At 44.6% G+C, this 18,669-nt stretch overlaps 2 protein-coding genes across 3 annotated transcripts; both read left to right on the forward strand.

The window, feature by feature from the left end:
• On the forward strand, positions 875-14,076 carry ZKSCAN4 (zinc finger with KRAB and SCAN domains 4). 2 transcript variants are annotated; one of them, XM_021099807.1, is made up of 5 exons: positions 875-2,179; positions 3,756-3,903; positions 5,905-5,987; positions 7,523-7,646; positions 8,896-14,076. In XM_021099807.1, the coding sequence occupies exons 1-5, from the start codon at positions 1,757-1,759 to the stop codon at positions 9,756-9,758; spliced, it is 1,641 nt and encodes a 546-aa protein (XP_020955466.1). In that variant the 5' UTR covers positions 875-1,756; the 3' UTR covers positions 9,759-14,076. The 2 variants fall into 2 exon arrangements, with proteins under 2 accessions (XP_020955466.1, XP_020955467.1); XM_021099808.1 differs by lacking the exon at positions 875-2,179 and adding an exon at positions 2,186-2,320.
• Positions 16,983-18,540, forward strand: NKAPL (NFKB activating protein like). The gene has a single exon (XM_001929021.4). It carries the CDS (start codon positions 17,085-17,087, stop codon positions 18,300-18,302), a length of 1,218 nt encoding a protein of 405 aa, XP_001929056.1. The 5' UTR covers positions 16,983-17,084; the 3' UTR covers positions 18,303-18,540.

The following is an 18,669-nucleotide window of genomic DNA, read 5'->3' on the forward strand; positions in this document are numbered from 1 at the left end:
GAAGTAAGGATGCTTGTTAAGCAGGGGTTGATTGGGGTCCAAAATGATTCCACAGTTACAAGGCAAGATTTTGAGACCATAAGATTGCAGCTGGCAGCTACTAGCAGATATCATATTGAGAACGGCTGGTGATGCCCTTGGGTTTGATACATTTAGAAAATTCAAGTTCTTGGTGATGCAAGAAGGTATCTGAAACCACATCCATAATGGCCACCCAGTTCCATTTTGGATGCCGGAACCACAGCTTCATATTTTCTCAGAATAAAGAACGAACATCAAACATGACAGGGTGCTTTCCTTCAAGGTGTCAGATGACACAGATTAGCAAATACACAGCAAATCAGCATGACCTTGGTGTCTGGGAAGGGGCCCTCATCTTCAAAGGAGTAATAGTATTAGCGTCCTCGTAAGCCAGGTTTGGGGCGGGGTAGGGGGTGCATTTATCTCCATCTTCAAAGTGGACATTGTAAGCAGTATGGTAAATGCATTCCTTTTCTTTTCAATGGTAAAAACAGATGTACTCCGTGTAAATGAGAATGACTTCACCAGACCTCAACAGGTGAAAATTTTTGCCATCACTGTCTACTATTACTATCCCCATTTATAGATTGGGAAATTCAGGCACAGAGAGGTTAAGTAATTTACCAAGGTCACCCAGCTAGTAAGTGGCAAAGCCAGGATTGCAAACCCAGGTAATTTGGTTTGAGACTCTGTGGATCTAACCATTATGCTGGACCATTAATGAGGACTGGGAAGAAACTGGAAGAAAGAAAGCAGGAGATAATATGGTCTCCAATGCCAAGGACTAGAGAGTTTCTGGAGGTGGGAAGCCTGGGAAGCCTGGAAAGCCTGGTTGCCTGAGACTAAGCCATGAGAAACAGAAAATCCTTTACCTCTGGTGTGTGGGAAGGAGGGAGCTGACTCTCTAGTTACTTTTGCAGGAGCAACTTCAATGGCTTTGTTGACCGTTTGCTACCTACAGTGTGTTAAGGATGAATGGAAAGTGAGGACTGGAGTCAGATGGGAGGGCTTTCTTTCAAGTAGTTTAGCCTTGACGGGAAGGAAAGAGAGTGGCAGCTGGAGTGGGGCAAGGACCAGGGCAGCCACTACTCTCTCCAAGTAAGTGCCTGCTGATGTGATCAGCCTCTTCCATGTCTCTGAGAGAAAAGGAATGTCCTCCTGCCTGGAGCTCTCAGGAAGCCCTACTTTCTTCAGAATTTTAGTGTCAATTTTATGTCAAGCTTACGTCAGAGCATGGTGGGAGCCTCAATAGCACCTTTACAGGATTGAAAGATTTAGTCTCATTGCTTAAGATACAGAGCCTGTCCCATCCTTTCTTTCTCCTCCCCCTAACTGCTTCCCTTGAGGGGCGGTAAGGGCTTGGTTGCTAATGGGTTAACTCGTGGACAACCACCGAGAGATGCTTCCTAGAGAGCCCAGGAAGTGGCATTGATTCCCACCGAACCTTCCTGTGCCCCAACCGTAATTTTTCTCCAGCATCAGGCTAGTGTTCTCTCTTGACCAAGACATCTTTTGGGGATTTGGCGGTGGGGTGTAGAGGAGGGCGCTGCAAAGGCACGGACTGCAGCCGACAATCTATCAAGCTGCGCCGCAGGGGTGTCCTGGGACCCTGGACACGCGGAAGGGGACCACTGCAGTTTCACAGTCTGCACTATCAGACCTCTCATCCTTCAAGAATTTTCCGAAAAAATACTGCTCCCAACTAGAGAGAGGCCCCGTATCGCCCTGGCCCAGGATGGCTAGGGAATCGAAGGAAAGCGCAGCCTTGGACGCCCCGTCTGCAGAGGACCGGACCGGGATCCTGACGGTGAAGGTGGAGAAAGAGGAAGCTTCCTCCCTGGCTGCAGAGGCGGGCGCCCCCGGCAGCCCCGCTCCCGGCCTCGAGCACTTGCGCCAGCGCTTCCGAGGCTTCCGCTACCCGGAGGCTGAGGGACCCCGTGAGGCATTGAGCCGGCTCCGGGAGCTGTGCCGGCTGTGGCTTCGGCCTGAGATGCACAGCAAGGAGCAGATCCTGGAGCTGCTGGTGCTCGAGCAGTTCCTGACCATCCTGCCAGGGGACCTGCAGAGCTGGGTGCGGGAGCAGCATCCGGAGAGCGGAGAGGAGGTGGTGGTGCTCTTGGAGTATTTGGAGAGGCAGTTGGATGAGCCAGTGCCACAGGTAGAGAGAGCAGACTTAGTGTCTGAAAGCTGCGGTTTGTTTCTTCCTGAAATCTCAAGAGCAGAGTGAGGCGCTTTGCTTTAAGATCCGGGAGTTCTCAGTCTCTTGTTGTACCTGTACCTGAACATCTTTGGGAATAAGGTGAAGTTCCTGGACTCCTGCCCGTAATGGTATTTTCAAATACATAAAGGACTAAAAAGAACACAATTGTATTGAAATACAGTTAAAGCATTAAATGTATGCTACAGTTATATATGTGCTTTTTAAAAGTAAAGATTTAGCAGCAGGCCTAATAACCCTAGTATAATTCCAGGGTGGTGATGAATGACTGACAGCTTTTAAACCTGGTTGTAATGTGATTTGAAAACAGCTGCAGTTTCAGTTGATGACAGATTCCTGTGTGCTGTTTATAACATTTTGGTTTGCTGCTTCCATTCATAATTGAAGGAAATGCTAAGTTTTGCTTAGAAGGTAGTAAAAATAAAGTTATTTTTCCTATTCACATTTGTGGAATACCTGGGAGGGAGTCTGTGGACCACAAGTTAGAAACCCTTGGGTTCATTTTTATCTGCATCTTCCTGAATGTTGTATTAGACTAGTTTCCTTTTGCATTATCATCTGCCCTTCTGTGTTCCTTTCAACTGGTACAAAACCAGACCAAAAGCTTCTAACTGGTGACCAGGAGACCAGGGTCCTTGAGTTGTCATTAATGCTCTCAGCCCTGTAACAGAGAAGAATTATTTCAAGTCTCAGCTTCAGGCTTTTCATTCTTTAGAAAAGATATGGGAAATTCTAAGCTGCCCATGAGCTAATGATTATGAAATTGATCTGAAATCCAACTAATTACAAATATCTGGAAGGAAACCTTTATTTATGAGGACAAACTATGTACCTGGCCCCCTGTGTTAGGTGTTTCATGGACTGGTTTTGTTTTGTTTTGTTTTTGTTTCTTTTTAGGGACTCACCTGCAGCATATGAAAGTTCCTGGGCTAGGAGTTGAATGAGAGCTGCAGCTGCTGGCCTACACCACAGCCACAGCAATGTCAAATCTGAACCCCATCTGCAACCTACACCACAGCTCACAGCAATGCCGGATCCTTAATCCACTGAGCAAGGCCAGGGATTGAATCTTCATGGATACTAGTTGGGTTGTTACTGCTGAGCCACAGTAGGAACTCCTTCACACTGTGATCTTATTTGCTGGTCTCCAAACCCCTGTAAGCTAGAAATTATTATCCTCATTTTTCAATTATATGAGTGTTCTCTGAGAACTCAGCACCAATTCCCAAAGACTTTTCGTGAAGCATAAATGTATATAATGAAGAAGCACTGAGTAATGCTTACACATTACTGAGCTCCCATCCTAGCATTGCTGCTCATCAGCTGAGCAATTTGCTTAAACAGTGTGCCTCATTTCCCCACTACAGAAATACAGATAATAAAGATTAGCTCATAAGGTTGTTATCTGCATTAGGTGAGTTAATATTCATAAAGCTCTTATAAATAGTGGCTGGGAAATAGCACATAGAGAGTGTGATAAAAGTGTCTGATAAATAAATAAATGAATGACTTCTAGGTCCCAGGTGATGACCAGGGGCAAGAACTGCTCAGGTGCAAGATGGCAGTATTGACACCAGCTCAGAAGTCACGAAATGCCCAGTTTCAGCCAATGAAGGCTCTGCTCAAGCATGAATCTTTGGGACCCCAGTCCTCACCAAACAGAGGTAAGTGTTATCTTATGGGCAGTATAAATTCTTTTAAGGATTACCTAAAAGACAAATCTTTTTTTTTTTTGTCTTTTTGCCATTTCTTGGGCCGCTCTCACGGCATATGGAGGTTCCCAGGCAAGGGGTCGAATCGGAGCCATAGCCGCCAGCCTATGCCAGAGCCACAACAACGTGAGATCCGAGCCGCGTCTGCAACCTACACCACAGCTCATGGCAACGCCGGATCCTTAACCCCCTTAGCAAGGTCAGGGACCGAACCCGCAACCTCATGGTTCCTAGTCGGGTTCGTTAACTACTGAGGCACGACGGGAACTCCCTAAAAGACAAATCTTGAAAAGTGAGTTTATATGCCCATCACTAATCTACTTTACTTTGAGACTGACACTAACAGGGAAATTTCAAACAATAATGACAAGATTTCCTAACCAAACCTGGACATAGTAAATAAGACTGTTAAAATTGATGTTTGGGAAGAATTGATATTTTTTTTTAGCAACACAGTGGTCTCCATTCATTTAACATGTTTTTGGAGGCTCCCTATGGGATAGCTAGTGTTGTAGGTACCAGTGGTAGCTTTGTCAGTAGGACAAATTTCTTCCTCCAGCGGCGCTTACATTCTAGTCAGGATGATAACAAATAAGTTAGTAATATAACTTCAGATATTGGTAAGCGCTGTGAAGAATTTAAGGCAGAATGTATAAAGCCAGTCAGAATATTCTAGAAATTGTAGGACTTCTGCAAATCAAAGGGTATAAATCTTCTAAACTGGGTGGTCTGTAACTGGAATAGGATGACAATCACTCAGTAGGAAACTATTCTATGTTCCCGAGTGTCCCCCATGTGGTGGGCAGATTTCCAAGGCAATAAACACTGGGACACACCAGCCAACATGAAATCTTTATTTCTCAACAGAGGTCCTAGCCTGACCTAACTTGTTTTCTGGCCCCTGCAAAGTTTACCTTTTTTAGGAAAACTTGGAGTTCCCTTTACTTCTCTGAATCTCAGCAAGTCCTATATAAGCAGACTCCTATTTCTTCCTTTCCGGGCCCAGGCTTATCTGACTTTTCCTAGTCTTTTTGAGCTAAAGTAGAAAGCACCCGAAGAGCTACTAAAAAATTTTAACAACAGTAAAAATCCTCTTATCCCCTCTTAGCAAAATTCAGGATTAAAGACTTCAAATGGAATGCTTTGCTTTGTTTTTATGTTACTTCCATTTCCTGGGAAGGATCCTGCCCATTGCTTCTGTGTGTCTGTAGAGCACACCACATCTCTTTAGGCTCTAGATTTGAGCTGGCATGGATCGGGAATTTTGGAAAGTAATCTTGATAAACTTCTTCATGGGAATTTTTTTTTTTTTTTTTTTTTTGTCTCTTTGCTATTTCTTGGGCCGCTCCCGAGGCATATGGAGATTCCCAGGCTAGGGGTCTAATCAGAGCCGTAGCCACCAGCCTACACCAGAGCCACAGCAATGCGGAATCCGAGCCGCGTCTGCAACCTACACCACAGCTCGCGGCAACGCCGGATCGTTAACCCACTGAGCAAGGGCAGGGACCGAACCCGCAACCTCATGGTTCCTAGTCGGATTCGTTAACCACTCAGCCACAACGGGAACTCCGAATTTTTTTTTTTTAATGACCACACCCACAACATATGGATGTTCCCGGGCGAGGAATCAAACCCGAACCTCTGCATCAATCCAAGCCCTTACAGTTGGATTCTTAACCAGCTGTGCTACAGTGGAAACTCCCTTTGTGGGAATTTATTTATTCAGGGGTTTTTTGTTTGTTTTTTGATTTGGTGGCACGGTGGCATGTGGGAGTTCCCGGGCTAGGAATCAAACCTACGACACAGCAGCCACCCAAGCCTCTGCCCTGGTAATGCTGGATCCTTAACTCCCTGCACTACAAGGGAATTCCTAATGCAGTTTTTGAACTTGCACTCCAGGGGGCAGGGAAGCTGAATGCCAAGGTAGATCTCATCCAAAACTTTCCTTCTTAGCTCTCCAGGTTCCTAGGCTTCCCCTGGGAGGGCGCTGCAGAGAAGATGCAGTGGTAGCTGCCAACCTCACCCAGGAGTCCCAGGTGAGCTGGAGCCCTTCTTTACCCCAGCACCCAGCACTCTTCACTTCTGATGGGCTTCCCTTTCTCCCTGTTCCTCCTCCACCCTCATCCTAGAGCCATAGGGAGTTTGACTTCTCAGCTATCTCAAGGTTGCTTGTAATCTGTATTAGTGTCTACTTAAGAGGATTTTCCTATTTCATTACTAGCTTGGAGGCTGTCTGTGCTTCCCTGCTCTTCTTCTCCCATTTGTTTGGTCACCTCCTTCATCAATGAGATTTTCTTCTTCAGCAAGGGAAATTTAGCAGATACACACTGAAGATTTTGTTGTAATGGTGATTTAGTTTTGTTTTTTAAATTGTCATAAACAATTGCTGTTAAGTGTGGGATATAAAGTCATGCCCTCTGCCCTCCAGGAACTTAAAACATGAAGGAACGGATAAGGCATGTCCTTTTAGTCTAAGGTTTATTTATTTATTTATTTATTTATTTATTTATTTATTTGTCTTTTTGCCATTTCTAGGGCTCCTCCCATGGCATATGGAGGTTCCCAGGCTAGGGGTCGAATCGGAGCTGTAGCTGCCAGCCTACGCCGGAGCCACAGAAACGCCAGATCCGAGCCGCGTCTGCGACCTACACCACAGCTCATGGCAATGCCGATCCTTAACCCACTGAGCAAGGCCAGGGATCGAACCTGCAACCTCATGGTTCCTAGTCAGGTTCGTTAACCACTGAGCCACGATGGGAACTCCTTAGCCTAAGGTTTAATATTACATTTTGAACAACCTTTTCCTTTTCTTAACTTAGATTTTAATTTCTTACCCAGTCTTTCTTTCATGTTCGGCTTGAAGATCTCAGGCTTCTGTATTTGAGGCTCTATAGAATCTATTTTCCCTGGTTTTCCCTCACTTCAGACCTAGATTTCATTGTTTTGTAAAATCATTAATATAAATACCCCCCCAAATAAATAAATAAATAAATAATAAATAAGCCCCCATCTCCACTTTGCCAAAGCAAACAAAAAATATTTTGAAAAGTTTGGATATGGTTCCTTTCTTTCCACTTGTTTTCAAACCTTTTACTTTCTAGACTGTTTAGATATTTATATGAAAGTACTTACCATAATGTGTATAATACTTCTTTCCATTAATTTTTTTTTTGACAAAGATGTTATTAGAGACTGGGTTAGGTAGGCATAAGTGTGCCATGTGCCATACATGCTCTTTTTTAAAAAGTCCTGTGGGAGTTCCTGTCGTGGCTCAGTGCTAACAAACCCGACTAGTATCCCTGAGGACGTGGGTTCGATCCCTGGCCTCACTCAGTGGGTTAAGGATCCCACATTGCTGTGAGCTGTGGTGTCACGACGCTGCTTGGATCCCACAGCTGCAGCTGTGATTTGACCCCTAACCTGGGAACGTCCATATGCTGCACCTTAAAATTAATTAATTAATTAATTAACTAAAGAACTCCTGTAAAGGGGATGTTCCTTCCTTACGTGTACCCAGCTCTGGAAGTGATTTTGGGCAAGAGGAATTATGTGGGATTACTTATTGTTTCAGAGGCCGCTGAAAATGGAAGATGTGGCCCTGACCCTCAGTCCTGGGTGGACACAGCTGGATTCATCTCAGGTGAATTCGTACAGAGATGAAAGGCAGGAGAACTGTGGCAGCCTAATGGCCCTGGGTAAGATGGATGGGCACTGATTTCTCATAAGGTTTCTTGGCTTTCTTTGTGTGTTAGAACCTTTAAGGCTGTTAGAAACTGTTTGAATTATGTTTGGGTTTAGAACCATTGTTTCTGAATCCCAGCTACTAACCACCTATATGACTAGTGTATTAACCCTTCTGAGCCTTGCTCTTTTTTTTGTCTTTTTGCCTTTTCTAGGGCCGCACCCTCGGCATATGGAGGTTCCCAGGCTAGGGGTCTAATCGGAGCTGTAGCCACCAGCCTACACCAGAGCCACAGCAACGTGGGATCCAAGCCATGTCTGCAACCTACACTACAGCTCACAGCAGTGCCGGATCCTTAACCCACTGAGCAAGGTCAGGAATCGAACTCGCAACCTCATGGTTCCTAGTCGGGTTCGTTAACCACTGAGCCACGACGGGAACTCCGAGCCTTACTTTTTTTTAATCTGTCCTGCCAGTGTACTGGTCAGTTTAAGTGGAATGAGGTAGGTACAGCCCTTAGTACATAGTAGATGCTCAGTTAATGTTGCTTTCTTTCCCTCCCTTCCTGTTGCCAACCCTGACAGAGGAGGAGAGCTGGGTCTCTCCGGGAAATGGGCCATGGGACTGTAGAGTGTGAGATCTAGATGTCACCTAGGGATTGACGGCAGAGCCTGGCCCTAGCAAGATGGTGCAGAGGTGCACAAGATTGCCTGACGCATCTGAGTTCACATAGCTCATTGGTAGCGCAGTGGGGGCTCCAGCTCAGATCGCCCAACATTGATGCCACTTTGATTTAGCCAATCCTGCCACTGCCTGGGCACAGCCAGAGATGATGGCAGCTTTCACTGGTCAGTGCACTCTGACTCCCCACTTTCCCTGTTTCTCGAAGAACATTTCAGAAGTCCTTTCACTTGCCATGCTTACTGTCACCTTCTGCTCTGCCCTTTACTAACTAATCCTAAGCATAAGACCCTCCTTTCTTAGAACGTAGAGCCCCTACCTGTATCCCCAGCACAGCCTTCAGGCCCCACCACCTTCCCTCCAATCCCTTCATTTACAGTTTGGACCCTTCTTCCAGGGGCCCCATTCTCATTCAGGCCTGCCCCCTCCCCAACACCCTTGTGCTCCCCCTTTATTTCAGTACCTAAATCCTCATCCTCAGCATATATAGACCTCTATAATTCTCTCCTCCCTGGGCTTATCACAAAGCTTTCCTCTGTGGCCAGGCCTAATTGACAGTTGCTGGCCATTTGTTGTTTCAGGTGGTGAAATACGGACTAAGCTCAGGGACCTGCCTCCAGAGGAGGAACCTCCAGAACAGGAGCCTGGGCAGGTACCATGCCACCTGGGTGAAGCCATTGGCCAGATTCCCGTGTGTGCAGAAGCTGGTGAACAGGAGGGCAGGTTACAAAGAAAGCAGAAAGGTGCTGCAGGGACGAGGCGGCACTATTGTCATGAATGTGGGAAGAGCTTTGCTCAGAGCTCAGGCCTGACTAAGCACAGGAGAATCCACACCGGGGAGAAACCCTATGAGTGTGAGGACTGCGGCAAGACCTTCATCGGGAGCTCTGCCCTCGTCATTCATCAGAGAGTCCACACTGGTGAGAAGCCGTATGAGTGTGAAGAGTGCGGCAAGGTCTTCAGTCACAGTTCAAACCTCATCAAACACCAGAGAACTCACACTGGGGAGAAGCCCTATGAGTGCGATGACTGTGGGAAAACCTTTAGCCAGAGTTGCAGCCTCCTCGAACATCACAAAATCCACACCGGGGAGAAGCCGTACCAGTGCAACATGTGCGGCAAAGCCTTTAGGCGGAATTCACATCTCTTGAGACATCAGAGGATCCACGGCGATAAACACGTTCAGAATCCTGACCGTGGTGAGACCTGGGAGAGTCGGGATAGGATGGAGCACCAGTGGCAAAACGTCGAGGCTCCCGTGTCTTTTAAATGTAATGCGTGTGAGAGAAGCTTCACTAGGAATAGAAGCCTTATTGAACACCAGAAAATCCACACTGGTGAGAAACCCTATCCATGTGATGCGTGTGGAAAAGGTTTCACTCGACCTTCATATCTTGTTCAGCATCAGAGAAGCCACGTTGGGAAAAAAATCCTATCACCATGACCCGTGTCTTATGTGCTAGAGTTGGTGCTCATTCTTCATTGAACTGAAGCCACCCTGGAGCCCTTGCTGATTACAACACTGTGGGCTGGGCTTTATTTACCACCACACGTCAGCAGCTCTTTGTTGGAACATACAGAGTCGGGTTGAAATGAATTCTCTTCTGCGTCCTAGAAGGTGATTAAAAAACAAACAAACCCTTGTTTGATAGGAAGCAACAGGAGAGTTGGTCCGGAAGAGGTAGGACCTGAAATGGTTCTCCCCTTTTGGACTTAAACGGGCTTTTAGACTGGCTAATTAATCATACTGGGTCAGTGTGTTATGACATCTCCTGGGTGAACGGCTCTGATTTGGGGGGCTGCTGCTCTGACTGTTCATTTTGCCTCTTATGAACCCCTCACCACTTGGTTGGATCGATGATGTCTTATACCCCTCATTGTGCCTTGCATATAGGTGCTATAAACATTGATTAAACATACCAGTGAGACGACCTTAATAGCTCTGAGAATCTAATGTTGTCTAGATTGCTGAGGACTTTCCAAGGCTATTGGTGTTTGTCCAGTTCTCTGAGGTTCTAGATTCTGGGTTAATCTTGTATAGTTTTTGTCAAGTACAGAAGATTATCAGAGTTGGAGTGAGGATTCCATATTTCTTCACGAGCATAATAGTAATAGTAAGAATGCCTTAAACAGATTCTTTATCATTAAGACATGGCGAGACTGCTTCTTCCATACAATTCCATTCTGTTGTCTATGTTAATTATATTAATTCACATTAATTTTACTACTCCTTAGGGGGAAACCTTTCACACTCAGGTAAGTAAAAATCAGTTTATCGAGCCAGATCAAAAGGATTATGAATCTGGACATAAATCCTGTGATACTCAATAGCTTGTTTCTCACCTTTTGGTTATCTTGGGCCTAACCAAGTGCCCAGACACCGTCCATATCCCTCCCACTCGACCTAGGGCCAACTGTGCATCAAGGCTTATGCCAGCTTAAGCTTAAACTTCCTCCAGGTCAGAGGATTCACACCAATATTTATAACAAGTATCATTCATGTTTTCAAAACTGCCCTGTGGTTGAGTCTTTTCAGAAACACATTGGGAATCCTGGGTATCTGACCAAACTGATTCCACAACAACCAAAGTATCAACATGTGAGATCAAGACTCTCAATAAGAATTTCATGATTCTCCTATTTTCACCCAGATCACCTGTCTGCTAATTTCCTCAAAGACCGCTAACTTCTTCCTGGGCCCTGAATGCCTCGCTCCAGCTCCCAGCTTTACCAGGCTGTGCCAAGAATGGATTGTTTCTCATGAAATCCTGGACTCTGTTTTTTTCAGTCACCAGCATATCATCTCTTCCGTTCTCAAGTACCCTCTCTGGACTCCTGCTCTGAAGTACCCTAGGTGACTAGGGGCTTTGCAAACTGTAGGGCTCTCTCTTTATCACTTCCCTATGGTCTTTAATCACCTTGACTATCCCCTCATTGCAATCTAAGTTCAAACTTTAGCTTTTCTTCACTTAGTCTTGTCAAGCCTTTTAAAGTAATCATATTTTTATTACCTCCAGAGCTAGCCGTCTTCTTTCCTCTCCTTATCTTTACTTTTCCTAAATATTTCCTGATAGCCCTGATCTTAACACTGTTTTTTGTTTTTTTTGTTTTTTTTTTTTTGTCTTTTTGCCTTTTCTAGGGCTGCTCCCGCAGCATATGGAGGTTTCCAGACTAGGGGTCTAATCGGAGCTGTAGCCGCTGGCCTACATCAGAGCCACAGCCACTCGGGATCCAAGCCCTGTCTTCGACCCACACCACAGCTCACAGCAACGCCAGATCCTTAACCCACTGAGCGAGGCCAGGGATCGAACAAGAAACCTCACAGTTCCTAGTCGGATTTGTTAACCACTTTGCCACGACAGGAACTCCAACACTGTTCATTTTTATTTGGCATTTGTGTCTTTTATCATGTGAAGAGATATGTGTGAAAGCCTTTTACAAACCAGAAAGCATTATATACTTAACTTGGTAAGTGTAACTTTTTGGAATTAACAAAGGACCATTGTGCCTCCTCTCACTCTTTCTGTGCCTTCCAAACCTAAAAGACTTCGCTAAGAAATCTAGAAGAGGAGTTCCCTGGTGGCTTAGTGGGATAAGGATTTGGAGTTGTCACTGCTGTGGCTCTATTTGCTGCTATGGCATGGGTCTATCCCTGCTCCATAAACTTCCACATGCTGTAGGTGTGGCCAAAAAAGAAAAAAAAGAAATCTAGAAGAGGGAAATAGGGTAGAAAAATACTTGTGAGTGCCTACTATGCCTGACAGTGAAAAGAATGAAGCACACACACACACACACACACACATGCATACATACTGGGGCTTAGGCTTTCAGTATGGTAACATTGATAAGACTTGCACATAAAAACAAGGCAGTGCCATGATAAATGACTTGTGAATGGTGAGTGAGCTGAATGCTGTGGAAGTTCAAAGGTTACTTCTGGCTGTGTGCTGTTACTATTACATGGATAGGGTAACATATTAGCTGAAAAGACTAAAGGAGTTTCTCAAATTCAGTAAATAAGGCAAGTTTGAAGAGGTAGGTACATCGTAGGGCCTTCAGTGACACAGCAAAGGGGTTGAAATTGGATTCAGTGACAACAGGAGCCACTGACATTTTATGATGAGAATATTATTTAGGGAACTATCTGGCAGTACTGTATGATTTCAGATTTAAAAATTACTTTGCTGATAGGCTTTTAGACACCCTATTTTTGTGTATAACAGGTGTGTTAAGTATAAAATAGTAGTTATAAAGTAAGTAAATTATAAAATAGCTTTTGTTTTGTTTTTTTGTCTTTTTGAGGGCCGCTCTCGCGACATATGGAGGTTCCCAGGCTAGGGGTCTAATTTGAGCTGTAGCCACCAGAGCCACAGCAATGCCAGATCCGAGCTGCATCTGCGGCCTACACCACGGCTCACAGCAATGCCAGATCCTTAACCCACCAAGCAAGGCCAGGGATCAAACCACAACCTGAGTTGGTTCCTAGTTGGATTCATTTCCACTGTGCCACAATGGGAACTCCTATAAAATAGGTTTAACTCTAGCCTATTTTTTTAAGATGGTCAAAAAATTATTTTCAGGCAAAGTTAGATCCATTAAAATAAGTTGCTTAGTTAAGATATTGGCAGTGTATAAAGTAGAATAAAATGCCTCCTTTCATGCTTTTAAATACTGTTTTTAGGAATTTTAGTGTCAATTAGCCACTCTATTTTTTCCAACTGAAGCAATGCTGAAATCCTTCATTTTCTTTTGCCTTCTTTTTCATGAATAAGTAACTAGTTATAGCATATTTTTTCTACTTAGGTAGAATAAATAGTTAAAATGAAAAGAGCTTTTCATGAACAGCCCTCCTAGATGTGTTCTTAATTTTGGAAAAGATTCTCTTTCTCTGCCTTCTTCTTTAGTGGGGGGAAAAATAGTAGGAATGCCAGCTTTCCTCAGGGTTGTGAGGATCTGCTTATACAAATAAGAGGTGCTGGATAGAATGAAAATGCTTAATATTGAGAGAGAAATGGAGATTAAGCACTTTGTTAGCCAAAACCTCTGCATACTGGGATGACAATTGTTTAATCGTAAAAACAGTCTTAAAATAGTGTCCTGATGCAAGTGTACCACAGCAATGATCTGATCTTGTAATGATGAACCAAAATTATCTGTTTGGTTCCACCTCAATTATTCCTCATGAGAACGGTAACCATTCAGTAAACTTATCTACCTTTCTCTGTCTTTTCAGTCTATTTTTTTTGTTTGTTTTTCCTCATGATAGCTAAAATTGGGTTAGACGGATTCAAACGAGGAAACTTTTTTCAGTCAGCTCTCCTATTTTGTATGTTTCAAATGGAGTTGCTACTGCAGAAATACTTGAAGATAACTACTTTCCTGTGAACTTTTTTGTTAGCATACCATTTTTATTGTAGAAATATCCTTTTATTTCTGCATCTACCCACATTTCTCATTTCATTTATGGCATTAGCAATTCCTTTATATTTACCACATTAATCTAAGACCTTGGAATTTGAACAAAGCAAAGGTTCCTGGGAGTTCCGGCTGTGGCACACTGGTTAAGGATCTGGCATTGTCTCCGTGCTGGCGCCAGTCGCTCCTGAGGCACGGGTTCCATCCCTGGCCTGGGAACTTACATATTCCTGTTTTTATTCCAATTTCTAAGCTATTTCAAGATTTTTGAGGGCCTAAGTGAAAAAATCTGAACAATCCTAATGTAAATTATTTGTATAAAAGTAATAAACCATGTGATTATTCCTTTTGTCTGAGTAATTTTTTTTTTTTTTTGGCCATGCCCATGGCATGCAAAAGTTCCCGAGCCAGGGAAAGTTCCTAGGCCAGGGATCAAACTTGTGCCACAGCAGTAACCCGAGCCACAGCAGTGACTCTGTTAAGTCATAAACCACTAGACCACTAGGGAACTCCCTATAAAAGTTAAGTGAGTTTTAACTTAAACTTAACTTTAACTTTAACTTTAACTTTAACTTAACTTAAACTTTAACTTAAGTTGAGTTTTTCTTTCCATAGCATTTATCTAGCTAGTAGAGCATACAGCAAAGCACATCCCAGGTAAGCAACTTAATCTGGCTTCCCTGAGTGAATTCTTAAACAGATAACACATTGCATAATTTCCAAGCTGTCAGAAAATAACTATAGTTTCAGGTATTAATTAAAGCATTAAAACTTTAAACTGGAGTTCCCATCGTGGCACAGCAGAAACAAATCCAACTAGGAACCATGAGGTTGCGGGTTCGATCCCTGGCCTTGCTCAGTGGGTTAAGGGTCCAGCCTTGCCGTGAGCTGTGGTGTAGGTCACAGACACAGCTTGGATCTGGTGTTGCTGTGGCTGTGGTGTAGGCCGGTAGCCGTAGCTCTGATTCGACCTGTGGCCTGAGAACTTCCATATACCATGGGTGCAACCCTAAAAAGCAAAAAAAAAAAAAAAAGCTGATGGCAGGTCTTATGGGTGAAAATTTTTTTATTTTATTTTTTCAGCTGCTCCCACAGCATGTGGAAGTTCCCAGGCCTGGAATCAAACCCACATCCTCATGGATACTAGTCAGGTTCATTTCTACCACAGCTCCGATTAGACCCCTAGCCTGGGAACCTCCATATGCTGCAGGTGCAGCCCTAAAAAGACAAAAGACAAAACAAACAGCTTTCAACCATTTTCTTCCCTCTGCTCTCCCACCAATTCTGCACATCAGCATTGAGAAACTGGGAAGTGGAATTTGTGGCCTTCCAGATTCATTACAGCAAGGGGTATAGAAGGGCTAGTGTGGGGCTGAGACTTAGGAGATAATGGTCATTTATCTGGAAATTGATCCAATTTGTTCTTGTGTATTATTTGTCAAATAAAATTCGTATTTTATGGCAAGACAAGAAAAACTTAAACATAAAAAACTTTCTCTGCCCTTTGGCATCCTCTCTCCTCCCTACTGTATATTATGTATCTGCATTAAGCAACCAAATCTCCGCATCAGCAGAAATATCTGCTCAACTCTGAAAAGCAACATTCTCCTGGCACCAGCAAGATACTCCTTAAAAGATAACATTCCTGGAGTTCCTGCTGTGGTGCAACAGGATAGGCTGCGTCTCTGCAGCACCAGAATGCAGGTTCAATCCCCAGCCAGGCAAAGTGGGTTATCCGGCATTGCCACAGCTACATAGGTCACAACTGTGGCTTGGATCTGATCCCTGGCCCAGGAACTCCATATGCCAGGGGCAGCCAAAAAAAGAAAAACAAAACAAACAAACAAAAACAACACACCACTCCAAAGTTCAGACTTAGCTTGTCACTTTCCAAGTCAACTGAGCAGCTCAACTTAACTACAGAGAATCAGAATGACAGTAGTCTCTATTCACATTTTAAAATAATCTTGCAGAGCTCCCTGGTCACTCATGGAGTTAAGGATCTGGCATTGTGACTGCTGTGGTTCAGGTCACAGCTGTGGTTCAGGTTCAGTCCCTGGCCAGCAAACTTCTGCATGCCACAGCTGAGTGGGAGGGTGGGGGGTGGGGGTGGCAAAAAAAAAAGTCTTGCATGAAATGCTTGCTATTTTGGAGAATGAACAAAGTGTGTGCAGAAAATGGTTCTCAAACTAAGGTTTCTGAAGATATCAACTAAATAAGAAAACATCAAGTTTGAGTTGGATGCTTCCCTGTGTTTCTAGGGTAGAAAACTATGAATTTAAGAATATAAGTCATCACAGGGAGTGCCCATTGTGGCGCAGCGGAAACGAATCTGACTAGGAACCATGAGGTTGCCGGTTCCATCCCTGGCCTCACTCAGTGGGTTAAGGATCTGGCGTTGCCAAGTGCTGTGGTGTAGGTCGCAGACGCGGCTCAGATCTGGCATTGCTGTGGCTCTGGCTTAGGCCTGCAGCAAGGCAGCAGGAGCCCCATTAATTAGATCCCTAGCCTGGGGACATCCATGCGCTGAGACAAAAAAAAAAAAAAAAAAAAGTCATCACTACCATCCTCACTTAACAGATGCAGAGCTCAAACTTTGATTTTATTTATTTATTTGTCTTTTTAAGGCCTCGCCTGCAGCATATGGAAGTTCCCAGGCTAAGGATCAAATCGGAGCTATAGCTGCCAGCCTACACCACAGCCACAACACCACCTGATCCTTAACCCACTGAGCAAGGCCAGGGATCAAACTTGCGTCCTCATGGATACTAGTCAGGTTCGTTTTAGCTAAGCCATGACAGGACTTCAAACTTTGATTTTAAAATAAGTTCCAGTTCTTACTTCCAAGTGGGATGTGATAGTCATTAATAAGCATATCTCTGCCATGAAGATTATGAACAAATTTCTTTGTAAGGAGTAAACAAGAGGACCGTGAAAAGTAGGGAATTTTCACCAAGGGGCAAAGATAAAGAGGGTGAAAGTGAGGGTGAGAGAAGAGAAGGGTTAACCAATGCATTTAAAAGCAAATTACCAGGTAGAGAAGGGAGTGTTTGAACGGTAGAGGGACTCCTTGATGTGAATTCCTCATTTTATATTCCCACGGGTCTCAGGTTGGGGGATGTAAATCCTAAAATAGGCGCGACCACGCCCCCTTTATCTGCTCTGGAGAGGAGGCCACCCTGCATCCCCAGCCAGAGCAAGAGCCTCAGAGCCCACAACGCTGATTGGGGCCCTTGCCTGGCAACCAGCCGGAAGCGGAAGTCATGCGCCGGACCGTTGCTAGCGCGCCTGCGTGGGCGGGTACCGTCCACCTGCGGGGATCTGTGTAGTAGCTGTCCCTTCGAAAGGGCGGCCGATGGCTCCGGTGTCTCGGTCCCGCTACCCCGAGGACACCGTAGGCTCTAGGAGACGGCGATGCAGCTCGTCCGGGAGCCCGCCTTCCGCGCAGGCCAGACGCTCCCCTTTGGGCGGCCGTTCCCACTTTTACTCCCGCGGCCGCGAGGGCCTCAGGCCTCCGTGGGGTGGGTCGGGCGTTGGCGCTCTTTATTCCCTTAGCGGTTCTGGGTCTCGGGAGCGGTCCCCAGGGCTCCGCAACTTCTCATCCTCGTCCTCTTCTGTCTATTATGGGGGATACCGCTACCATCACCATCACTATGTGGGCGACAGGCAATGGGCAGAAGACTACGAGAAGGAGAAGGAGGAGAACTATCGCCAGAGAAGGCTGAAAGAGAGAGAAAGAATTGGGGAGTTGGGAGCTCCTGAGGTGTGGGGACTGTCTCCAAAGCTTCCTGAGCCGGATTCAGATGAACACACCCCAGTTGAGGATGACGAGGTAAAGACTAAGAAGACCAGCAGTTCAGATTCCAGCTCCGAAGAAAAAAGGAAAAAGAAGACCAGTCATTCAAAAAAGAAGAGGAAGAAAAAGTCCAAAAGAAAATATAGGAAGTATTCTGATAACAGTGACAGTAATTCAGATTCCAACACTGATTCTAGCTCTGATGATGATGATAAAAAGAGACCCAAAAAAGCCAAGAAGAAAGAGAAGAAAAAGAAACACAGAGCTAAAAAGCCCAAGAAAAAGAAGACCAAGAAGACTAGAAAAGAATCCAGTGACTCAAACTATAAGGATTCAGAAGGGGAGTTGCCAGAAGGTATCTGGATTGAGCAGTCAAAGATTGCAGATAACATGGATCTAATAGGTCCGGAAGCACCTATAACACAGATCTCTCAAGATGAGAAGCCTTTGAACTATGGCCATGCTCTGCTTCCAGGTGAAGGTGCAGCTATGGCTGAATATGTAAAAGCTGGAAAGCGTATCCCTCGAAGAGGTGAAATTGGGTTGACAAGTGAAGAGATTGCTTCTTTTGAATACTCAGGTTATGTTATGAGTGGTAGCAGGCATCGCAGAATGGAGGCTGTTCGACTGCGCAAAGAGAACCAGATCTATAGTGCTGATGAGAAGAGAGCCCTTGCATCCTTTAACCAAGAAGAGAGACGGAAGAGAGAGAATAAGATTCTAGCCAGTTTCCGAGAGATGGTGTATCGAAAGACAAAAGGGAAAGAGGACAAATAAGGACTTCTGTTTTGAAGCAGGACTTTTAACAATAGTTTTATACGACCCAAATTAAAAGGCTTTATGGTGCTACTGTGCCTGTTATGTTAATAAGTTCCTTGAGAAAAAGCTGCTTTTTGAGACCTCTTGAGCAGTTTATTTTTTGTTACATTTAACTTTAAAGGTAATACGTGTACGTGATTTAAAAAATGTTCAAACTGCAGGAGGAGCGTCAATAAAATGTGAGTCTTTTACCCCAGTCCCTGGTCCTTCTCCCCAAAGAAAGCTCTTTTTGGCATCTTCTATATCTGTCCATAAGTTCTGTGTATATACAAGCATATGTGTTGCAGGATAAAGGCTGGAGCTATTAACCAGAAGAGTTGCTTTT

The sequence above is a fragment of the Sus scrofa genome, chromosome 7 (assembly GCF_000003025.6).
Source record: "Sus scrofa isolate TJ Tabasco breed Duroc chromosome 7, Sscrofa11.1, whole genome shotgun sequence".
Classification (NCBI taxonomy): Eukaryota; Metazoa; Chordata; class Mammalia; order Artiodactyla; family Suidae; genus Sus; species Sus scrofa.